Source organism: Oncorhynchus mykiss, chromosome 17 (genome assembly GCF_057628025.1).
Source record: "Oncorhynchus mykiss isolate SJ-2025 chromosome 17, ASM5762802v1, whole genome shotgun sequence".
In the NCBI taxonomy this organism is placed as follows: domain Eukaryota; kingdom Metazoa; phylum Chordata; class Actinopteri; order Salmoniformes; family Salmonidae; genus Oncorhynchus; species Oncorhynchus mykiss.
The window spans coordinates 19,057,326-19,083,269 of record NC_143038.1 but is presented as its reverse complement, the minus strand read 5'-3'; the positions used below and the strand labels follow the sequence as shown (position 1 = coordinate 19,083,269).

General features: G+C 42.2%; 1 protein-coding gene across 2 annotated transcripts; it reads right to left on the bottom strand.

Moving 5' to 3' along the window:
• Positions 1–159: 159 nt before the first annotated feature.
• Positions 160–24,743, bottom strand: LOC110493910 (stathmin-3). Of its 2 annotated transcripts, none has more exons than XM_021568508.3 (5): positions 24,438–24,743; positions 4,889–4,984; positions 3,216–3,391; positions 2,853–3,044; positions 160–2,183 (listed from the first exon to the last, which is right to left on the bottom strand). In XM_021568508.3, exons 1-5 carry the CDS (start codon positions 24,454–24,456, stop codon positions 2,124–2,126), a joined length of 543 nt encoding a protein of 180 aa, XP_021424183.2. In that variant the 5' UTR covers positions 24,457–24,743; the 3' UTR covers positions 160–2,123. The 2 variants fall into 2 exon arrangements, with proteins under 2 accessions (XP_021424183.2, XP_090061141.1); XM_090205015.1 differs by lacking the exon at positions 24,438–24,743 and adding an exon at positions 14,834–15,563.
• Positions 24,744–25,944: the final 1,201 nt, after the last annotated feature.

Below are 25,944 nucleotides of genomic sequence, written 5' to 3'. Positions count from 1 at the left end.
GAAAGTTTTACCGACAAATGTCATGTTTCCATCAGGCCTGTCATGACATTCATTAACCCGAGATGGACTTTACTAGCATAAAAAGTCTGGATGGAAACGTGGTTATTGTAAAAATTGTAATATGTTAATTAATAAGGGTCACAAATGTAAATGACAAAATAAGGTATCACCAACTTTATTATAGTTCATCAGACTTTATATTCCAGCAACAGCAGCCAGTTAACCTTTTATTAAAGGTGAGATACTGTTGAGTTATGCACACAGAGTCGCTGTATGCAATGAATCTAAGTTAAATGAATGGCCAACAGTGTGTGTGTATGTACTGTGTAAGCATGGTGGCCTGGTGGACTCATCTTAGACAAAGAGAATAAAAACAGAAGTTGGCACGGTGTCAAGGTTACTTAATACATGGCGACAACCAACCAAGTCAAGCACCTGCATGAAAGGAATGTGTCCTAGCAGAACCCTACTGAAGCTGAGCAGTCTTATCCCAAATAACACTGCTATAGGGAAACCAGGCACGAGTTGCCTACAGATGTAGGATCTTAAATTGAGCCAGTTTGCTACAGCAGAAAATGATCCTGCAGCAACAAGAACTGTGAAGTATTATGTGGATTATAATGAATGGACATTTTTGTAGGGTTTGTTACATTTACTCATTAGAGTAAATCAAGTCTGACATTTTTAAGTGGAAATTACAAACTTTAGAAGCCTTTTTAAACCTTAAATACACTACAAGTTTGCATTTCCTGCTAAGCAGGAAAATTCCTGCAGCAACAGGATGACCAAATTAAGATATATGCTGCTAGAAGGGTAAGTGTGTCTGGCAATACATTCAGTGCTGTGTCAGCATTTGATGCCTCTACATTACATGCCAACGTTCACATCATAATCCAATAACAAAATCAAATAAACACTTTGCATATAATTTGCATTAAAACAGTTCTGTCACATTGCTCTGTATCTCACTGCAAACAAACTATGGCACTCTGTAGTGGAGTCATCTTGTTACTAAATGTAGTCCCCTAAAGTGACAACAGAATTGAGTGATTCTCAGAAATAAACATTCAGTAGCTAGGAAATGAAACCTAAAAGAGACCGGAACCCACTCTTAAAGCAGTTTAAACGTATGTATCGTAACCTTATTAATTTACTGACGTATACGGCAAACTGAATACTGAACTTTATTGAACTGAAGCCTAAATGCGACTGTGCTCCATTTTATACAGTCACTTGATTGACGTTGCATGCTTGATTGAAGATGGCTGCACAAACTGACAATGGGTGTGACTATATATGATGAATGACCAGGTTATAGTGTTTGCCTATAGAGTGTGCTGAATATTGTATATTATCAGATACCCCTTTTTACACATGGTCCAAGCAAGGGCAACACTTGAATCAATTTAGCTTGGCTCTGCTCCCCTGTTATACAGTACCTTATGCAATAGATGGAGGGATTGTGTAAAGACCTCAAGCTAATTTTTCAAGAGAAAGACATTTTGGCAATATGTGTAACAGGTTTGCTCACAGTACAGATGCAGCATAATCATGACTTCCTATGAGAATTAAGCGTAACTATTGAGCTATGTTTTTGGATCAATAAGGGAAATTCATCATTATGATCTAACAGTAGCTTCTTAGGTCTGACACACACAGAGGGCCCGACTTACCAAGCATTTGCACAAGTGCAAACATTCACTGATTATTTTTCCAGACAGAACCAAACACAACGACTTAAATGTAAAATTAAATGTAAAATAAAGGTAAGAGAAGGAGTAGGTTTCCTAAGATAAAGAAGAAATGTTTCAAATGTTTTCATTTTGTTCCCTTGTATGAACTCACAGGTGCAGTCTTAAGAAAGGTGCAAATGTTTAGTAAATCTGACCCTTGACCTTGGGCCTTACTTCAGCTCTACCCGTGTTCAATATCAATATTATTTAAAATAAATAAATTGAGAGATGAGAAACAATCGGTGTAAATTGTTGTTGAATTATTAGCTTGTGAAACCAGTGTATATTGAACAATGCAAGAGACTTTCAGACATCGAGATTTAAAAAAGTAGCATATCTTTCCAACCAAAACCAGACGAGAATCTCTTGACAAAACCGTAGAAAATATCTTCAACCAGAGAGGTCAGCTTGGAGTTCCTTGTTTCTACGGACCTCATCGGCATGGATTTCCTGTGATAGAACAAACTGAAAGTTAGAAAAAAATTGCAATACGATACCGCAGTATAAGTTCATGTAGATATTCCCACTGTTCCCTGTATGTTGTAGCCTCTTACACATAAATTGACTTTGCTTTGTGTTATGATTAGCGGACACAGTTTATCTCTGCTTGTCATGTCATTCAATTGAGAGATAGCCTAGATATATGAGCATAGATAGCTAGAACCATAACCTCCTAGAATTGTTCTTCAGAAGGACAAGACATGGTCCAAGACCTTCCTCTATTCTTCATGTTTCAACCTCAACTGCCATCCAACAAGAGTGAAGAAATCTGATTGTTTCTGCGCTTAGCAATGCTAAATTGTTGGCTTGCCAAGGATGTTACAGAATGGTATCTACTTACAGACTGCCATTCAGGCTAATAAATTAATTGTATTGCGTTTCATCCTGTTGTCACACAGGCCAGGTCATCCTCACTCTTCCAGTAGGTATTCACAATGCATATGTCTACGGCCTTGGTCCTCCTTGTTTTAACCATTACAGTAGCCCCCTAAAACCAAAGAGCACCTCCAACCCTGCCTTTGATACTCTACTCGCTACTCGGTACCCACATAATGCTCCACGTCTTTCATTTCTCTAGACTAGGCCATAGCTTCGAATGACAGTCAGTGGGCGATTTACCTTCTCACGGAGCCTCTGCTTGAGCGCATTCAGGTGGGCCTCGCGGTTCTCTTTGTTGACCTCCATCTTGTAGTTGAGTTTCTCCTCTGCCATCTTGCTGAAGTTGTTGTTCTCCTCCAGGGCCTTGTGGAGCACCTCTCGCTCATGCTCCCGCTTCTCAGCCAGCTGCTTCAGGAGCAGGGCCTCCTGAGACTGCAGAGAGAGAAGAGTGAGAGAGATGGTAAAGAGGGATAAACAGAGAGAGGGGAGTGTGGAAGAGGAATAGATGGTGCGAAAGATTGGGGAGAGTGAGAGGAAGCATGATTAGAATTGAGGGGTGAAAAATATATTGCAGACCCATTCTCTGTCATGCTCTCTGTTTACCTTCCTCCTCTCCTCCGCAGCCTCTAGCCTCTTCTGGAGCTCCTCCAGAGAGAGGTCCTTCTTAGGGGGAGAGAACAGCGGCTGGGGCCTGTCAGGAGAGAGGTCAGCGGGGGCCTTCAGGATGACCTCGAAGGCCTGGCCGGATGCCCGCTTGTTTAGGGACTTCACCTCCATGTCTGTGGAGGACAACAGGTATTAGGGCAGTAAGGTTGTGCAGACAGACAGACAGACAGACAGACAGACAGACAGACAGACAGACAGACAGACAGACAGACAGACAGACAGACAGACAGACAGACAGACAGACAGACAGACAGACAGACAGACAGACAGACAGACAGAGGTAGGATAGACAGACAGACAGAAAGTGTGGCGGAAGAATCAGAATTAGTTAGGTAACATAGATAATTAAGATGTCTTATCTGCATAATATGCTTATGTGATTGAACAGTTGAACTTTTGTAATTAGAATGTATCTCTTCAGACTCTGGTGTTAACAATTGCACTTCCTCCCTCAGCTGGGGCTCAGTCACCTGGGGCCCAGAAATGGAAGAAGTCAGGCTTCTCTATCACATGTCCCTGTTGCTATACATAATATCAGAAAGAGAAGAGGACAGAAGGATACATTGTCTTCATATGTGGATATGTATCTTTACCTATTACAAACCATGTAAAGGGATGGCGTGATTAATAGGGAACCAATTACTTGTCTCCACAATGTCTGTGCCCAGTCACTCCCTCTTTTGGCCTTCTTGTTCTGAGACAAGATGTGTGCGGTAGTGTCTGGAACCATTGTATGTCATCTCTGATGTTGCACCTATCTTGGGATAGTGTATGACCTAGAGGCTCACTACCCCCAAGAAGGGGTTTTACTTGGGATGGGAGTATCTGGAGTTGACAATTGATTTATGCCATAGAATGAGTTGGTGTTTCAGTGTTATGAAGTACCAGGGACGAGGTCAGAGCCTCGTCTTAGGGGCCAAACTCTGAACAATCGGAACTGTCTTCATACCAAATGCTATCTGGCTGCGGGATACTCCTTTCTCATATATCAACTTTCACCTGGTGACCGATTCCATACATTTGTTGTTTGACTGAGAGGGCGTATCTTTGCCTCCAAAATATATTTGTATTCTTCGTATGTCAGAGCTACTCGACACAACACTTGGGAGTGTTGAGCTGACCAGCCTCATTATTATAGAAGCAATTACTCCATGCTTTCCTTTTGACCTTGTCTGTCCTCAATATTGATTCGAATTTCTACAACAAAAGACAGACAGACAGACAGAGGTAGGATGGACATACAGACAAAGACGGACAGAGATGGGTAGGATGGACAGACAGAAAGATTGATAGACAGACAGAAAGGGGGATGTTGGAGAGAGAGAGAGAGAGAGAGAGAGAGAGAGAGAGAGAGAGAGAGAGAGAGAGAGAGAGAGAGAGAGAGAGAGAGAGAGAGAGAGAGAGAGAGAGAGAGAGAGAGAGAGAGAGAGAGAGAGAGAGAGAGAGAGAGAGAGAGAGAGAGAGAGAGAGAGAGAGAGAGAGAGAGAGAGAGAGAGAGAGAGAGAAAAAGCAAAGGTGGATGGATAGACAAACCATAGAATTACATTCGGAGCATAATTATATGATCTCTATGAGACACAGGCAAACGCATAGAGCTCTTCATCACTAACCTCCATATTGGTAGAGGCTGTTGGGATGTGGTTGTGAGTGGAAGCAGGAGCAGATCAGAGACAGCATGGACATCTCTTTGATCTTGTCCGAGTAGGCTGGAAAAGAGGGAGAGGAAAAGACAGAGTGAGAAGAGATATCCACCGTTATCCTTGAATCCACTTTTAAATTGGCATCTGGTATTTATTGTGAATGATACAGCCAATTTGTATTCGCTAAACAGAGCTGATATCATCATATGATTAGATAATGTATGCACGAAAAGGTCTAATTTGAAAAGGTTGAATTCAGGTTGTATTGTATATTGCTCATAACAAATGACTGTATGACAGGACGAATGGCATGAATATTTTGGGGGGTTTAATCACGTCGCCAGTAACATTGAGAGAATGATCAATTATTCATATGTAGACATTTATATCTCTGGTTTTCACTTCACCCACTAGGACTGTGCAGTGTGTGTGTATGTGGTGGGTTACATGTCCATACTGTAGCTTATCCACGGGCACTGTACGGTGTGTGTTGCAGATAAGTGTGTGTCCAAGAGTGTGTGTGTGTATGTGTTAGGGTTCAATATGACGGCATGGCCGGATTAAGCGCAGGGGTTTACCGGGGGTGAAGCCCCTGGGGCCAGGCCCATGGTGGGCCGCAGAGGCAGGAAAAAAAACAAAAAAAAGTTTTTATATACAGTATATATTAATATATGTACATACATATATATTATTCTTCAATGTAGAAAATAGTCAAAAGTTTGGACACACCTACTCATTCAAGGGTTTTTCTTTGTTTAGACTATTTCCTACATTGAAGAATAGTGAAGACATCAAAACTATGAAATAACACATATGGAATCATGTAGTAACCAAAAAAGGGTTAAACAAATGTGTTGTGACAAGGTAGGGGTGGTATACAGAAGATAGCCCTATTTGGTAAAAGACCAAGTCCATATTATAGCAGGAACAGCTCAAATAAACCAAGAGAAACGACAGTCCATCATTACTTTAAGATGGAACATTTCAATAACTTTCTTTCTTCAAGTGCAGCCGCAAAAACCGTCAAGCACTGTGGTGAAGCTGGCTCTCATGAGGAACGTCACAGGAAAAGAAGACCCAGAGTTACCTCTGCTGCAGAGGATAAGTTCTTTAGAGTTAAATACACCTCAGATTTCAACCCAAATAAAAGCTTTACAGGGTTCAAGTAACAGACACATCTCAACATCAACTGTTCAGAGGACACTGCTGTGAATCAGGCCTTCATGGTCGAATTTCTGCAAAGGAACCACTACTAAAGGACACCAATAAGAAGAAGAGACTTGCTTGGGCCAAGAACCATGAGAAATGGACATTAGACTGGTGGAAATCTGCCCTTTGGTCTGATTAGTCCAAATTTGAGATTTTTGTTTCCAACCGCCATGCCTTTGTGAGACGCAGGTGAACGGGTGATCTCCGCATGTGCGTGTGGTTACCACCGTGAAGCATGGAGGAACATCAGTGCCCAACCACACTATTGCTCTTGAGGCTGAATGGAAGCAAATCCCGCAGCAATTTCCCAACATCTAGTTATAGCAACAAAGGGGTGACCAACTCCATATTAATGCCCATCATTTTGGAATGAGATGTTTGACGACCAGGTGTCCACATACTTTTGGTCATGTAGTGTAGCAGTAGCGGAGATTGGATGGCGCCGCGGTTGATCAAATTCCGACAAAACTAACTAGTCAAGCCTGCACACTCACTTGTGTTGTTGTAACATCATGGAACAATGTTGCAAATGTCTATTTCCAAGAGCGCATTTGTGGACACAAGGTATCAGCCGTTTTGTTAACAGTGATTAGCTGCAGTTTGTATTATGGGCCTGTGCCAGTGTCACAATGCTAGTTTGGAGATTTGTGAATGTGAGATGGAGATTTCCTTGCGTGTAGCCTACACATGCTAGTCAGCAATGCAATTTATAGAAGTGATGCAATTAAGTGATGTTTTGTATTGGGGACTTTATGTTCAGTAGGCTAAATATGGTAGGGTTGGCGTTGTGATGACTGGTCTAATGTATGAATGAAGCCAGAGAGTTGATATGTCCGGCTCATGCAGCAATTCACACGTCCATATTTTTATTTTTGCATTAGTGTGGCATAAACATTTTATAATATTGGTCCACAGGATCCGTCATTATTATTCTCAGGAAACAGGAAGGAGCTTGGTCGGGAAGTCCCGGAATACCGGTCACCGGTATTGAACCCTAGCTGACGGTTGAGTAAAAACGGAACTGGTTAATACTGAAAAAAAGATTTTCAACTAAGCCAACAATGAACATAGTGGAAGTTGTTCCTGTTCCAGTTTTAGCCAACTGCCTTTTGTTTTTATGCAAATCATGTTTGGGCAGAAATGAAGGAGTTGTCCGAGGCAGAAACAGGCACAATGGCTAGAAGTTGGATGACATTAAAGTTACAATTGCATGCGGCAAACTTCCTTCCTCTTGACTCCTCACTGTGCTTTGGCTCATGTAATATTTACGTAGCGTCAGTGATAATGATTTGACACGTCACAGAGCTACAACTTTCATGTTCGGTTGGATTGTGCACTGTGAACCAACACTTGTGAGGAGACAGCTCACAAAAAAATGCTGCGGCAGGGCCTGCACGGCAACACACGTGCCAGTAGCAAGGATGGCTTCAACACGACTGACTTGGCTGAGTTCATCAAGTTCATTCCTCTCTTTAGCAGCATCTTTCAGTGTCACAAGATCTTTGTCAACAGGGGTTTGATCTCCTTCCTAGAAATGACGTTCTGTGTCCTTATAAAATAAAGAGAGATCTTCACTGACGTGTAACGAGGGTCCGTGTGCTGAAACGCCTATGTCGATATTCCATCAAAAAATCAGCCGTTTCCAGCTACAATAGTCATTTACATTCATTAACAGTGCCTACACTGAATTTCTGAACAATTTGATGTTATTTTAATGGACGAAAAATGTGATTTTCTTTCAAAAACAAGGACATTTCTAAGTGACCCTAAACTTTTGAACGGTAGTGTATATACAGTGCCTTGCGAAAGTATTCGGCCCCCTTGAACTTTGCGACCTTTTGCCACATTTCAGGCTTCAAACATAAAGATATAAAACTGTATTTTTTTGTGAAGAATCAACAACAAGTGGGACACAATCATGAAGTGGAACGACATTTATGGGATATTTCAAACTTTTTTAACAAATCAAAAACTGAAAAATGGGGCGTGCAAAATTATTCGGCCCCTTTACTTTCAGTGCAGCAAACTCTCTCCAGAAGTTCAGTGAGGATCTCTGAATGATCCAATGTTGACCTAAATGACTAATGATGATAAATACAATCCACCTGTGTGTAATCAAGTCTCCGTATAAATGCACCTGCACTGTGATAGTCTCAGAGGTCCGTCAAAAGCGCAGAGAGCATCATGAAGAACAAGGAACACACCAGGCAGGTCCGAGATACTGTTGTGAAGAAGTTTAAAGCCGGATTTGGATACAAAAATATTTCCCAAGCTTTAAACATCCCAAGGAGCACTGTGCAAGCGATAATATTGAAATGGAAGGAGTATCAGACCACTGCAAATCTACCAAGACCTGGCCGTCCCTCTAAACTTTCAGCTCATACAAGGAGAAGACTGATCAGAGATGCAGCCAAGAGGCCCATGATCACTCTGGATGAACTGCAGAGATCTACAGCTGAGGTGGGAGACTCTGTCCATAGGACAACAATCAGTCGTATATTGCACAAATCTGGCCTTTATGGAAGAGTGGCAAGAAGAAAGCCATTTCTTAAAGATATCCATAAAAAGTGTTGTTTAAAGTTTGCCACAAGCCACCTGGGAGACACACCAAACATGTGGAAGAAGGTGCTCTGGTCAGATGAAACCAAAATTGAGCTTTTTGGCAACAATGCAAAATGTTATGTTTGGCGTAAAAGCAACACAGCTCATCACCCTGAACACACCATCCCCACTGTCAAACATGGTGGTGGCAGCATCATGGTCTGGGCCTGCTTTTCTTCAGCAGGGACAGGGAAGATGGTTAAAATTGATGGGAAGATGGATGGAGCCAAATACAGGACCATTCTGGAAGAAAACCTGATGGAGTCTGCAAAAGACCTGAGACTGGGACGGAGATTTGTCTTCCAACAAGACAATGATCCAAAACATAAAGCAAAATCTACAATGGAATGGTTCAAAAATAAACATATCCAGGTGTTAGAATGGCCAAGTCAAAGTCCAGACCTGAATCCAATCGAGAATCTGTGGAAAGAACTGAAAACTGCTGTTCACAAATGCTCTCCATCCAACCTCACTGAGCTCGAGCTGTTTTGCAAGGAGGAATGTGAAAAAATGTCAGTCTCTCGATGTGCAAAACTGATAGAGACATACGCCAAGCGACTTACAGCTGTAATCGCAGCAAAAGGTGGCGCTACAAAGTATTAACTTAAGGTGGCTGAATAATTTTGCACGCCCAATTTTTGATTTGTTAAAAAAGTTTGAAATATCCAATAAATGTCGTTCCACTTCATGATTGTGTCCCACTTGTTGTTGATTCTTCACAAAAAAATACAGTTTTATATCTTTATGTTTGAAGCTTGAAATGTGGCAAAAGGTCGCAAAGTTCAAGGGGGCCGAATACTTTCGCAAGGCACTGTACTTGATTTAGTTCTGTAGTGATTTTTATGAAATTGCTTCTTTCAATTATTGACAAACGTGCACCTGTTAAGAAACTGACTGTTAAAACAGTTAAGGCTCCATGGATTGATGTGGAATTTAAAAACTCTATGGTTGAAAGAGATGGGGGGGGGGGGGGGGGGTGATCTTTGGAGTACTTTAAATGAAATGATAGGCCGAAAGGCAAATTCAACGCCATCTTTCATCGAATCAGATGGCTTATTCATCACAAAAACATTTGATGTTGCTAATTATTTGAATGATTACTTAATCAGCAAAGTGGGCAAACTTAGGCAGGAAATCAAATCAAATCAAAAGTGTCACATGCACCGAATACAACAGATGTAGACCTTACAGTGAAATGCTTACTTACAAGCCCTTAACCAACAATGCAGTTGTAAGAAAATACATGTAGGTCAAAGACTCAGAGCACGAGCAGATGCCATACCAGGCAGTGATGTAACCTGTCAGGATGCTCTCGATGGTGCAGCTGTAAAGTCTTTTGAGGATCTGAGGACCCATGCCAAATCTCTTCAGTCTCCTGAGGGGTAATAGGTTTTGTCGTGCCCTCTTTACGACTGTCTTGGTGTGCTTGGGCCATGTTAGTTTGTTGGTGATGTGGACGACAAGGAACTTGAAGCTCTCAACCTGCTCCACGGCAGCCCCGTCGAGGGAAATTGGGGTGTGCTCGGTCCTCCTTTTCCTGTAGTCCACAATCATCTCCTTTGTCTTGATCACGTTAAGGGAGCGGTTGTTGTCCTTGCACCACACGGTCAGGTTTCGGACCTCCTGTTACGCGGGGCGGTGCAGGTGAACCCAAATGGAGACTCAGACGAGGAGACAAGGATAGCTAACCAATGTATTTATTGAAAAGCGGGAGAGGAGATGGGGTGTAGTCCAGGGGGATCTCGGGCGGGTAGTATGGAATCCAGACTAAGGCTGAGGCTGGGGGCAAGAAGATTAGGAACCGGGTAAGCAGGTCTGGAGCGGAATCCAATGAAGTAGTGTGTTAGGATTTGGGTACACTGATCCAAGATCTGGAAATATCTACCCACAGCATGTTCATAAATTCTCCCAGACACTCAAGGTAATTTAATAGATACCAGTGTAATCAGACAATCGCAAACACAGGCACGGTTTCCCTGGCGACACAGTTTGTGGGTCAGACTGAGTGTAGACCCAACCCTTCCCTTCTCTCCACCCACTGCAGCAGGGCTACTCAGTTGAGCAGCTCAGGGACGGAAGGTTTGTTTATTTGTGTGTGTGTTTGCATGTGAGTGCACACTATGTAAAATAATGGCCTGGTGGGCCGATTTTAGACAAAGATTATACATTTAGAAGTTGTCACGATGTCAAAGCGACAACCAACTTAGTCAAGCACCACAATGAAGGGATTGTGTCCTAACGTGCACGCTCTGTGTGTAGTGAAATTAATGGCCTACAGTGTTTGTGTGTGTCTGTGGGTGTCAGTGAGTGTGCTTGCATGTGTGCATGGAGTGGGAGAGACAGAGAGAGGGTGAGAGCTGGTGTGTGTCTGTGTGAGTTGATTGCTCCTAGAAACTGTGTGTTGCCAAGGTGATATCGCTGTCTGCTTGGCAGAGAATGAGTCTTCTATCAGCTAGAGCCAGGGAGCCATGTCTGAAACAGCAGTCATAACCAGAACACCCTGCGGCTACAGTGGAAAGAAAAAGTATGTGAACCCTTTGCAATTACCTGGATTTCTGCATAAATTAGTCAGACTAATGATCTGCTCTTCATCTTAAATCACAACAATAAATGAACACAGTGTGCTTAAACTAAAAACACAAATATTGTATTTTTCTTGTCTATATTGAATACATCACTTAAACATTCCCAGTGTAGGTTGGAAAAAGTATGTGAACCCCAAGGCTAATGCCTTTTCCAAAAGCTAATTGGAGTCAGGAGTCAGCTAACATGGAGTCCAAATCATGGTGGTAAGTCTCCTCCTTATCTCTAAACATTGCGTCCTTCTTGCTAAGCAGGGAACTAAGTGATATGAGCCTTCAACGGTCTCTCCCCTTATCCGTACTGTCACATGCAATTGTTTTCCCTGCACTCAGCACATTCCAAGCTTAGTTGTCTTGCTACAGAGAACCATTAACTTCTCACTCCTTTATATAGTATTAGTCTGATCTATCATCTCTTTAATATCTCAATGTTCAAAGTTTACCCCAAATGCAACAAGACAAGATTAGAGATGTTGGTTAGAGCGGCCCTGTCCTATAAAAACACACACAAAATTTGAGTTTAGTATTCACAAGAAGCATTGCCTGATGTGAACCATGCCTTGAACGAAAGAGATATCAGAAGCTTTAAGCTGGAAATGGTTACAAAAGTATCTCTAAAAGTCTTGATGTTCATCAGTCCACAGTAAGACAAATTGTCTATAAATGGAGAAATTTCAGCACTGTTGTTACTCTCCCTAGGAGTGGCCATCCTGCAAAGATGACTGCAAGTGCACAGTGCAGAATGCTCAATGAGGTTAAGAAGAATCCTAGAGTGTCAGCTAAAGACTTACATAAATCTCTGGAACATGCTAACATCTCTGTTGACGAGTCCACGATATGTTAAACACTAAACAAGAATGGTGTTCATGGGAGGACACCACGGAAGAAGCCACTGCTGCCCAAAAAGCACCTAGATGTTCCACAGCGCTTCCGGCAAAATATTCTGTGGACAGATTAAACTACAGTTGAGTTGTTTGGAAGGAGCACACAACAATGTGTGTGGAGAAAAAAAGGCACAGTACACCAACATCAAAAACTTTTCCCAACTGTAAAGTATGGTGGAGGGAGCATCATGGTTTGGGGCTGCTTTGCTGCCTCAGGGTCTGGACAGCTTGCTATTATTGACGGAAAAATGAATTTCCAAGTTTATCAAGACATTTTGCAGGAGAATGTAAGGCTATCTGTCTGCCAATTGAAGCTCAACAGAAGTTGGGGGATGCAACAGGACAATGACCCAAATCAACAACAGAATGGTTTCAACAGAAGAAAATACGCCTTCTGGAGTGGCCCAGTCAGAGTTCTGACCTCAACCTGATTTAAAATGCTGTGGAATGACCTCGAGAGAGGTTCACACCAGACATCTTAAGAATATTGAAGAACTGAAACAGTTTAGCAAAGATGAATCAAATCAAAGTACAGTGCCTTGCGAAAGTATTCGGCCCCCTTGAACTTTGCGACCTTTTGCCACATTTCAGGCTTCAAACATAAAGATATAAAACTGTATTTTTTTGTGAAGAATCAACAACAAGTGGGACACAATCATGAAGTGGAACAACATTTATTGGATATTTCAAACTTTTTTAACAAATCAAAAACTGAAAAATTGGGCGTGCAAAATTATTCAGCCCCCTTAATTAAGTTAATACTTTGTAGCGCCACCTTTTGCTGCGATTACAGCTGTAAGTCGCTTGGGGTATGTCTCTATCAGTTTTGCACATCGAGAGACTGACATTTTTTTCCCATTCCTCCTTGCAAAACAGCTCGAGCTCAGTGAGGTTGGATGGAGAGCATTTGTGAACAGCAGTTTTCAGTTCTTTCCACAGATTCTCGATTGGATTCAGGTCTGGACTTTGACTTGGCCATTCTAACACCTGGATATGTTTATTTTTGAACCATTCCATTGTAGATTTTGCTTTATGTTTTGGATCATTGTCTTGTTGGAAGACAAATCTCCGTCCCAGTCTCAGGTCTTTTGCAGACTCCATCAGGTTTTCTTCCAGAATGGTCCTGTATTTGGCTCCATCCATCTTCCCATCAATTTTAACCATCTTCCCTGTCCCTGCTGAAGAAAAGCAGGCCCAGACCATGATGCTGCCACCACCATGTTTGACAGTGGGGATGGTGTGTTCAGGGTGATGAGCTGTGTTGCTTTTACGCCAAACATAACATTTTGCATTGTTGCCAAAAAGCTCAATTTTGGTTTCATCTGACCAGAGCACCTTCATCCACGTTTGGTGTGTCTCCCAGGTGGCTTGTGGCAAACTTTAAACAACACTTTTTATGGATTTTTTAAGAAATGGCTTTCTTCTTGCCACTCTTCCATAAACGACTGATTGTTGTCCTATGGACAGAGTCTCCCACATCAGCTGTAGATCTCTGCAGTTCATCCAGAGTGATCATGGGCCTCTTGGCTGCATCTCTGATCAGTCTTCTCCTTGTATGAGCTGAAAGTTTAGAGGGACGGCCAGGTCTTGGTAGATTTGCAGTGGTCTGATACTCCTTCCATTTCAATATTATCGCTTGCACAGTGCTCCTTGGGATGTTTAAAGCTTGGGAAATCTTTTTGTATCCAAATCCGGCTTTAAACTTCTTCACGACAGTATCTCAGACCTGCCTGGTGTGTTCCTTGTTCTTCATGATGCTCTCTGCGCTTTTAACGGACCTCTGAGACTATCACAGTGCAGGTGCATTTATACGGAGACTTGATTACACACAGGTGGATTGTATTTATCATCATTAGTCATTTACGTCAACATTGGATCATTCAGAGATCCTCACTGAACTTCTGGAGAGAGTTTGCTGCACTGAAAGTAAAGGGGCTGAATAATTTTGCACGCCCCATTTTTCAGTTTTTGATTTGTTAAAAAAGTTTGAAATATCCAATAAATGTCGTTCCACTTCATGATTGTGTCCCACTTGTTGTTGATTCTTCACAAAAAAATACAGTTTTATATCTTTATGTTTGAAGCCTGAAATGTGGCAAAAGGTCGCAAAGTTCAAGGGGGCCGAATACTTTCGCAAGGCACTGTATATTTGTCACGTGCGCCAAATACAACAGGTGTAGGTAGACCTTAGAGTGAAATGCTTACTTACAGACTCTAACCAACAGTGCAAAAAAGGTATTAGGTGAGCAAAAGGTAAGTAAAGAAATTAAAACAACAGTAAAAAGACAGTGAAAAATAACAGTAGCGAGACTTTATACAGGCACCGGTTAGTCGGGCTGATTGAGGTAGTATGTACATGTAGATGTGTTTAAAGTGACTGCACATATGATAAACAGAGAGTAGCAGTAGCGTAAAAGAGGGGTTGGTGGGTGGTAGGTGGTGGGACACAATGCAGATAGCCCGGTTAGCCAATGTGCGTGCTGGGGCACTGGTTGGTCGGGCCAAATTAAGTAGTATGTACATGAATGTATAGTTAAAGTGACTATGCATATTTGATAAACAGAGAGTAGCAGCAGCGTAAAAGAGGGGTTGGCTGGGGAGGCACACAATGCAAATAGTCCAGGTAGCCATTTGATTACCTGTTCAGGAGTCTTATGGCTTGGGGGTAAAAACTGTTGAGAAGCCTTTTATTCCTAGACTTGGCACTCCGGTACCGCTTGCCATGCGGTAGTTGAGAGAACAGTCTTTGACTGGGGTGGCTGGGGTCTTTGACAATTTTTAGGGCCTTCCTCTGACACGTCCTGGTGTAAAGGTTCTGACATTTAATCCTAGTAAAAATTCCCTGTTTTAGATCAGTTAGGATCAGCACTTTATTTTAAGAATGTGAAATGTCAGAATAACAGTAGAGAGAATGATTTATTTCAGCTTTGATTTCTTTCATCACATTCCCAGTGGGTCAGAAGTGTACATACACTCAATTAGTATTTGGTAGTATTGCCGTTAAATTGTTTAACTTCGGTCAAATGTTTTGGGTAGCATTTCACAAGCTTCCCACAATAAGTTGGGTGAATTTTGGCCCATTCGTCTTGACAGAGCTGGTGTAACTGAGTCAGGTTTGTAGGCCTCCTTGCTTGCACACGCTTTTTTAGTTCTGCCAACACATTTTCTATAGGATTGAGCTCAGGGCTTTGTGATGGCCACTCCAATACCTTGACTCTATTGTCCTTAACCTGTTAGAGCTCTAGGGGCGCTATTTCATTTTTGGATAAAAAACGTTCCCGTTTTAAGCGCGATATTTTGTCACGAAAAGATGCTCGACTATGCATATTCTTGACTATGCATATTCTTGGAAAGAAAACACTCTGAAGTTTCAGAATCTGCAAAGATTTTGTCTGTAAGTGCCCCAGAACTCATTCTACAGGCGAAACCAAGATGATGCATCAACCAGGAATTAGCAGAATTTCTGAAGCTCTGTTTTCCATTGTCTCCTTATATGGCTGTGATTGCGCAAGGAATGAGCCTACACTTTCTGTCGTTCGCCCAAGGTCTTAGCAGCATTGTGACGTATTTGTAGGCATATCATTGGAAGATTGACCATAAGAGACTACATTTTCCAAGTGTCCGCCTGGTGTCCTGCGTCGAATTCGGTGCGCAATTGCCAGCTGCTTCTACTTTACCATTTGATTCAGGGGAGAAAGCATGTGTCCAAGAACGATGTATCAATGAAGAGATATGTGAAAAACACCTTGATGATTGATTCTAAACAACGTTTGCCATGTTTTCAGTCGATATTATGGAGTTAATTTGGAAAAAAGTTTGCGTTTTGAGGACTGAATTTTCGGATTTTTTTTGGTAGCCAAATGTGATGTATAAAACGGAGCTATTTCTAATACACAAGGAATCTTTTTGGAAAAACTGAGCATCTGCTATCTAACTGAGAGTATCCTCATTGAAAACATCAGAAGTTCTTCAAAGGTAAATGATTTTATTTGAAGGCTTTTATGTTTTTGTTAATGTTGCGTGCTGGATGCTAACGCTAATGCTAACGCTAAATGCTAACGCTAAATGCTAACGCTAGCTAGCTACTTTTACACAAATGATTGTTTTCCTATGGTTGAGAAGCATATTTTGAAAATCTGAGATGACAGTGTTGTTTACAAAAGGCTAAGCTTGAGAGATGGCATATTTATTTCATTTCATTTGCGATTTTCATAAATAGTTAACGTTGTGTTATGCTAATGAGCTTGCTGATAGATTTACACAATCCTGGATACAGGGGTTTTTTCATAGCTAAACGTGACGCAGAAACGGAGCGATTTGTCCTAAACAAATAATCTTTCAGGAAAAACTGAACATTTGCTATCTGAGAGTCTCCTCATTGAAAACATCTGAAGTTCTTCAAAGGTAAATGATTTTATTTGAATGCTTTTCTGTTTTTTTGTGTAAATGTTGCCAGTTGAATGCTAATGCTAAATGCTACGTTAGCCATCAATACTGTTACACAAATGCTTGTTTTGCAATGGTTGAGAAGCATATTTTGAAAATCTGAGATGACAGTGTTGTTAACAAAAGGCTAAGCTTGAGAGCTAGCATATTTATTTCATTTCATTTGCGATTTTCATGAATAGTTAACGTTGCGTTATGGTAATGAGCTTGAGTCTGTATTCACGATCCCGGATCCGGGATGGGGAGATCAGAAAGGTTAAGCCATTTTTCCACAACTTTGGAAGTATGCATGGGGTCATTGTCCATTTGGAAGACCCATTTGCAACCAAGCTTTAACTTCCTGACTGATGTCTTGATATGTTGCTTCAATATATCCACAGACATTTCCTGCCTCATGATGCCATCTATTTTGTGAAGTGCACCAATCTCTCCTGCAGCAAAGCACCCCCACGACATGATGCTGCCACCCCCGTGCTTCAAGGATGGGATGGTGTTCTTCGTCTGGCAAGCCTCACGATGGTCATTATGGCCAAACAGTTTTATTTTTGTTTCATCAGACCAGAGGACATTTCTCCAAAAAGTACGATCTTTGTCCCCATGTGCAGTTGCAAACCGTAGTCTGGCTTTTTTATGGCAGATTTGGAGCAGTGGCTTCTTCCTTGCTGAGCGGCCTTTCAGGTTATGTTTATATAGGACTAGTTTTACTGTGGATATACATACTTTGTACCTGTTTCCTCCAGCATCTTCACAAGGTCCTTTGCTATTGTTCTGGGATTGATTTGCACTTTTCACACCAAAGTATGTTCATATATAGGAGACAGAACAGCTTCTAAAGCCATCATTTTCTGGAATTTTCCAAGCTGTTTAAAGTCACATTCAAGTTAATGTTTGTAAACTTCTGACCCACTGGAATTGTGATACAGTTAATTCATTGTGAAATAATCTGTCTGTAAACAATTGTTGGAAAAATTACTTGTGTCATGCACAAAGTAGATGTTCTAACCGACATGCCAAAACTATAGTTTTTTAATAAAAGATTTGTGGGGTGGTTGAAAAACTAGTTTTAATGACTCCAACCTAAGTGTATGTAAACTTCTGACTTCAACTGTATATATACAGGGGGTACTGGTTAGTCAATGTAATTGAGGTAATATGTACCTGCACATGTAGGTAGAATTATTAAAGTTACTATGCATAGATAATAACAGACAGTAGCAGCAGCGTAGAAGAGGAAGTGGGGCAATGCAAATAGTCTGGGTAGCCATTTGACTAGATGTTCAGGAGCCTGTTTAGCTGTTTTAGAAGCCTCTTGGACCTAGACTTGGCGCTCTGGCACCGCTTGCCATGTGGTAGCAGAGAGAACAGTCTATGACTAGGGTGGCTGGATTCTTTGACCATTTTTAGGGCCTTACTCTGACAATGGCTGTTATAGAGGTCCTGGATGGCAGGAAGCTTGGCTCCGGTGAAGTACTGGGCTGAATGCACTGTAGTGCCTTGCAGTCGGAGGCCGAGCAGTTGCCATACCAGGCAGTGATGCAACCAGTCAGGATGCTCTTGATGGTGCAGCTGTAGAACCTTTTGAGGATCTGATGACCCATGCCAAATCTCTTCAGTCTCCTGAGGGGGAATTGGTTTTGTCTTGCCCTCTTCATGACTGTCTTGGTGTGCTTGGACCATGTTAGCTTGTTGGTGATGTGGACGACAAGGAAATTGAAGCTCTCAACCTGCTCCACTGCAGCCCCGCCGATGAGAATTGGGGCGTGCTCATTCCTCCTTTTCCTGTAGTCCACAATCATCTCCTTTGTCTTGATTACGTTGAGGGAGAGGTTGTTGTCCTTGCACCACACGGTCAGGTCTCTGACCTCCTGTTACACGGGTGGTGAAGGTGAACCCAAATGCAGACTCAGACGAGGAGACAAGAATAGGTAACCAATGTATTTATTGAAAAGCGGAAGAGGGGTGCAGTCTAGGGGAATCTCGGGCGGGTAGTATGGAATCCGGATTTAGGCTGAGATTGGGGTTAACCTTTCTGATCTCCCCATCCCGGATCCGGGTTCGTGAATACAGACTCAAGCTCATTACCATAACGCAACGTTAACTATTCATGAAAATCGCAAATGAAATGAAATAAATATGCTAGCTCTCAAGCTTAGCCTTTTGTTAACAACACTGTCATCTCAGATTTTCAAAATATGCTTCTCAACCATTGCAAAACAAGCATTTGTGTAACAGTATTGATGGCTAACGTAGCATTTAGCATTAGCATTCAGCTGGCAACATTTACACAAAAAAACAGAAAAGCATTCAAAAAAATAATTTACCTTTGAAGAACTTCAGATGTTTTCAATGAGGAGACTCTCAGATAGCAAATGTTCAGTTTTTCCTGAAAGATTATTTGTTTAGGACAAATCGCTCCGTTTTCTGCGTCACGTTTAGCTATGAAAAAACCCCTGTATCCAGGATTGTGTAAATCTATCAGCAAGCTCATTAGCATAACACAACGTTAACTATTTATGAAAATCGCAAATGAAATGAAATAAATATGCCATCTCTCAAGCTTAGCCTTTTGTAAACAACACTGTCATCTCAGATTTTCAAAATATGCTTCTCAACCATAGGAAAACAATAATTTGTGTAAAAGTAGCTAGCTAGAGTTAGCATTTCGCGTTAGCATTTAGCGTTAGCATTAGCGTTAGCATCCAGCACGCAACATTAACAAAAACATGAAAGCCTTCAAATAAAATCATTTACCTTTGAAGAACTTCTGATGTTTTCAATGAGGATACTCTCAGTTAGATAGCAGATGCTCAGTTTTTCCAAAAAGATTCCTTGTGTATTAGAAATAGCTCCGTTTTATACATCACATTTGGCTACCAAAAAAAATCCATAAATTCAGTCCTCAAAACGCAAACTTTTTTCCAAATTAACTCCATAATATCGACTGAAAACATGGCAAACGTTGTTTAGAATCAATCATCAAGGTGTTTTTCACATATCTCTTCATTGATACATCGTTCTTGGACACATGCTTTCTCCCCTGAATCAAATGGTAAAGTAGAAGCAGCTGGCAATTGCGCACCGAATTCGACGCAGGACACCAGGCGGACACTTGGAAAATGTAGTCTCTTATGGTCAATCTTCCAATGATATGCCTACAAATACGTCACAATGCTGCTAAGACCTTGGGCGAACGACAGAAAGTGTAGGCTCATTCGTTGCGCAATCACAGCCATATAAGGAGAGAATGGAAAACAGAGCTTCAGAAATTCTGCTAATTCCTGGGTGATGCATCATCTTGGTTTCGCCTGTAGAATGAGTTCTGGGGCACTTACAGACAAAATCTTTGCAGATTCTGAAACTTCAGAGTGTTGTCTTTCCAAAATAAGCATAGTCGAGCATCTTTTCGTGACAAAATATTGCGCTTAAAACGGGAACGTTTTTTATCCAAAAATGAAATAGCGCCCCTAGAGCTCTAACAGGTTAAGGAGATTAGGAACTGGGTAAGCAGGTCTGGAGCGGAATCCAATGAAGCAGTAGAGCGGGATCCAGGGCAGAGAAGCAGGACTGAGGACACGAGGGACTGGAGACAGGTACCAGAGTTAGAGCAGACGGGACTGTAGCAGAGAGAAAAAGCAGCGTGAGTCTTGGGAAAACAGGCACAACAGGATAACTACATTTTTGCAGGAACAAACAGCTAGAAATGCAGACTGACTGAGTAGAGGCTGCAATCTGGCAGCGTGGAAGTGGCAGGGCTGAGTATTTGTAGGGTTCTTGATTATGGAACAGGTTCCAGCTGGTGGGAATCTGCTCTGCTTCCAGCACACCTTTCTCCACTCACACAATCACATACACACACATAGAGAGAAGGAGAGAGAGAGAGCACTGGGGGAGTGGTGGCAGGTTAGGGTGGTCCAGGATGAGAAGTGGAGGGCGTGGCAGGAGCAGATGTAACACCTCTTCCCTATAGGTTGTCTCGTCGTTGTTGGTGAACCTCCTCCCTATAGGCTGTCTCGTCGTTGTTGGTGATCATGCTTAGCACTGTTGTGTCATCTGCAAGTCGTGCCTGGCCGTGCAGTCATGAGTGCACAGGGAGTACAGGAGCGGACTGAGAACGCACCCCTGAGGGGCCCCCATGTTGAGGATCAGTGTGGCGGATGTGTTGTTACCTACCCTTACCACCTGGGGGCGCCCTGTCAGGAAGTCCAGGATCCAGTTGCAGAGGGAGGTGTTTAGTCCCAGGGTCCTTAGCTTAGTGATGAGCTTTGAGGGCACTGTGTTGAATGCTGAGTTGTAGTCAATGAATAGCATTCTCACATAGGTGTTCCTTTTTTCCAGGTGTGAAAGGGCAGTGTGGAGTGCAATAGAGATTGCATCATATGTGGGTCTGTTGGGGCGGTATGCAAATTGGAGTGGGTCTAGGGCTTCAGGGATAATGGTGTTGATATGAGCCATGACCAGCCTTTCAAAGCACTTCATGGCTACAGACGTGAGTGCTACGGGTCGGTAGTCATTTAGACAGGTTACCTTAGTGTTCTTGGGCACAGGGACTATGGTGGTCTGCTTGAAACATGTTGGTATTACAGACTCAGACAGGGAGAAGTTGAAAATGTGCTCAGAGTACACGTCCTGGTTATCAGTCCTGTTGTTTAAAGGTCTTATTCACATCGGCTGAGGAGAGCGTGATCACACAGTTGTCCGGAACAGCTGATGCATGCATGTTTCAGTGTTACTTGCCTCTAAGCGAACATATACGTTATTTAGCTTGTCTGGTAGGCTCGTGTCACTAGGCAGCTCTCGGCTGTGCTTCCCTTTGTAGTCTGTAATAGTTTGCAAGCCATGCCACATCCAACGAGCGTCGGAGCCAGTGTAGTTCGATTCGATCTTAGTCCCGTATTGACGCTTTGCCTGTTTGATGGTTCGTCAGAGGGCATAGCGGGATTTCTTATAAGCTTCCGGATTAGAGTCCCATTCCTTGAAAGCTGCAGCTCACTCTTTAGCTCAATGCGGATGTTGCCGATAATCCATGGCTTCTGGTTGGGGTATGTACGTACGGTCACTGTGGGGACGACATCATCAATGCACTTATTGATGAAGCCAATGACTGATGTGGTGTATTCCTCAATGTCATCGGAAGAATCACGGAACATATTCCAATCTATGCTAGCAAAACAGTCCTGTAGTTTAGCATCTGCTTCATCTGACCACTTTTTTATTGACTGGTGCTTCCTGCTTTAATTTTTGCTTGTAAGTAGAATATAATTATGGTCAGATTTGCCAAATGGAGGGCGAGGGAGAGCTTTGTATGTGTCTCTGTGTGTGGAGTAAAGGTGGCCAAGAGTTTTTTTCTCTCTGGTTGCACATTTAACATGCTGATTGAAATTTGGTTAGACGGATTTAAGCTTCCCTGCATTAAAGTCCCCGGCCACTAGGAGCGCCGCCTCTGGGTAAGCGTTTTCCTGTTTGCTTATGGCGGAATACAGCTCATTGAGTGCGGTCGTAGTGCCAGCATCAGTCTGTGGTGGTATGTAGACAGCTACGAAAAATACAGATGAAATCAGTCTAGGTAGATAGTGTGGTCTACAGCTTATCATGAGTTCCTCTACCTCAGGCAAGCAAAACCTCGAGACTTCCTTAGATATCATGCACCAGCTGTTGCTTACAAATATACAGAGATTTTCACCCCTTGTCTTACCAGAAGCTGCTGTTCTATCATGCCGTTAGAGTGTATGTTATTCATGTCGTCATTCAGCCACGACTCGGTGAAACACAAGATATTACATGATACCATGCCAACAAATGCCAACAATTACCAGTGAGCCATTGTACTCATGCATAAAAACAAATAATGACAGAAAAGCATTGTAGGTTTGACATTTGTAAGGAAAAACTATTGTTATCGATCAATAATGACAAACCTCCTGGCATTGACAACTTAAATGGAAAGCTACTAAGGATGGTAGCTGATTCTACAGCCACTCCTATCTGCATATCTTTAATCTGAGCCTAGAGGGAAGTCTTTCTCCTCAGGCCTGGAGGGGAGCCAAAGTCATTCCACTACCCAAGAGTGGTAAAGTGGCCTTTACTGGTTCTAACAGCAGAGCTTTTAGCTTGCTGCCAGCTCTTAGCAAACCGTTGGGAAAAAAATGTGTTTGACCAAATACCATGCAATATCTCTGTAAACAAATTATCAATAGACTTTCAACATTCTTATAGAGAAGGGCACACATGTACTGCACTGACACAAATGACTGATGATTGGTTGAAAGAAATTGATAATAAGAAGATTGTGGGAGCTGTAATGATAGATTTCTGTGCAGCCTTTGATATTATTGACCATAACATGCTGTTGAGAACGTATGTGCTATGGCTTTTCAACCTCTGCCATATCGTGGATTCAGAGCTATCTATCTAATAGAACTGAGAGGATTTTCTTTATTGGAAAATTCTCTAATGTCAAACATGTTAAGTCTGGTGTACCGCACTTAAAAATAAATGTACCATGGGGTTAGATAAAAGATCACTGATGTAGAGGGGGTTTAAGATTGGATTAGCTCATCCCTACTGAAGATCAGCTCTTCAGAGAGATCTACAGTTCACTTCCACAAAAGAAAGGATTGACTGACAGGATAATCTTATGTATGCTACTGATTCTTTACACATTATTTTGACACTGCAGTAACTGTAGAGTTTGTTACGGCGCTTAGCTTTTGATATGACACAACAGGCTGATAATCTACAGCACCATAGCACGTTGAATACTTATTCCATGCTGCATATATCCTCAAACAGTAATACCTGCGCTAAGAACAGTTATTCTTTGATGGAAAATATGTGAAATGAGTATTGATGTTCATCACAAACTGCCTTTTAGCTGGCTGCGTGGCTGATGATGCTGACATGATCCTATAGCTGTCGGTGATCTCTGAACTGTTCTAGAATCAAATAAGCAGGCCTAAAGGGTGGAGCTGTTATACTGTCCTGTATCATATTTTATTCAGTCATATTGTGATACAATATATTGTATAGAATGTATCAAATACTGTAATGTATCATAGGTTTGTCAGAGGTTTAAACCCTTGGTGATTAATATGGAATAAACTGTATGGGACCTATAGCTTCCCGCATTGCAAGCCCAATGAGCCCAAGCCCTTTTTATTGCTTCAGGTCTGCATCATCAAGCAGCCATTTTATCAGCAGTCACACCTTGGTTGTGTCACAAAATGCACCCTATTTCCTATATCGTGCACATCTTGCGACTAGATCCCTATGGGCCCTGGTCAAAGATCGTTCATTATATAGGGAATAATGTGCCATTTAAGATCGCAGCTCTTGGCACAACTGAGGAAAATCCCTGAGATCTCCAATCAGCAATGGAAATGATCTGGTCCCATGAAATAATCCAGTTCTTTAGGAACATGATACACAGCATGGTTGGTCATTTTAGACGGACATAACAAATGCAACCCTCAGATGGTACATATGACCTTTATAAGCATTCAAATGAAACAAATGTGATTCCTAGATTCCTCTTCCATTCATAAATGGACAAATTTGATGTGGCCAGACATTAGGTCAAATAAATGATGCTCTCAGAGATCTATTTTACATGGAAAATAAACCACCTATATGAGCAACACATCTCAGTTCATACCAAAACGCTCCCCACCCAGCAACGCATCTTCAATGACATCTCGATATTCTGTCTAAAATCATACAACAGAAGGATTTCATCTGATAAATACATGTCCACCCCCATTATATAACAGATAGTTGCTAACAAAATGTTGGATGTTTTACCTGATACGGTGCTGGCCATGGTTGCTGGAGGTGGAGGCGAGAGTAGGATGCTGCCGGATGGAGGAGAGGCAAGAATGTGAGAGAGGAGGAGGAGAGAGATGGCTCTGTGTGTATATCTGTCTCCAAGTGGTGCAATGCACAAGCCTCTCTGCGGTGTTGCGTGGACAATGACCAGCCCGCTCGACTCGATAGGGGCTGCTGCAACCTGCCAGAGACAAGGAGAGGGGGAGGGGTGGAGGGGAGAGAGAGGCCTATTCACTCTCTCACACACACACACACACACACACACACACACACACACACACACACACACACACACACACACACACACCTCTCTCTCTTTCACACACACAGGCAGGCACACATACTACAGTACCCCTCACTAAAGCACTAAATAGGTAGCTTTAATATGTTTTATTCTTAAAATGTAACATTATGTAGAACATCTTAGGATCTGTTGTGCATCCTCAAAAGAGGATGTGCTAGTAATAGCCTAAACACATCATAATGCTCAGCGCTGTAAACCAAGCCTCCTCCATGAGCATCCCTTTCTCTGGCTCTCTCACCCCCTGTGAGATTTCAATCGCTTCTCACACCAGCACTTATCTGTCCATCAAACATGTAAACAACTAGCTTACCTGTGCCATAGCAAGCTGCTCTATCCACATTAATTGGTGGAGCTAATTTATGAGCTAAATGTAAAATCCATGTTGATTTCACAAGATAAAAATGTATGAAAGGAACTATATGAACCGTTACTATTTTGGGGTTCGAACCAGTTCAGAACTTTATTATGCAGGAATGGAAGTAAATAAATAGGAGTTTGGATAATAACGATTGGAAAATAACTTTGGTTCCAACCCCTGGTTGTCTCTGCCTTCAATAGTTCAATTTCTACATCTACAGTTCCCTGCCACCTTTAATGTAACACCTGTGTTATTTAATTGTTGATTTCATTTTCTGTCCATTTTCTATCTAAAAGCGCCTTTTTCAAATTTGGTTCAGAGAAGACTGTACTTACTCCCTTTGTATGATATGCCACAACAGAAGAGAAAATAGAGAGGGGGAGGGCTTAGGTCAATGCTACAAACCCGAGTGGAGAGTCAACACGACGCGACCCATCCTCATCCTTGGCAACTACAACATCACCCAACTATAAATGGTCCGGTCTAGACAGATCCAAACAGAGGCCTATCCCAGCGGTGGCCATTGCCATGTCGCCTGTGTCCTCGGCTGCCTGTTGCCGGACAGTTGCCCACAGGTGACCAAGGTCATCCTGTCGTTCAGCCTCAAAAATCGTTTAGCCTCAAAGGACCCCTCTCCCCTGATGATGGTATCTTCTCCCTGACACACGTGATGCTGACAGTAAGAGGGTCTGGTCAGGGTAGGGCCTAGAGGTTAGAGGTTATCTGGACGTTAAGAATTTGACATGACTCAGAGATGGGTCATATCCTGTAACTGATTGATCAAATACACTAGAATGACATACTGTTGGCTTTGTATAAGG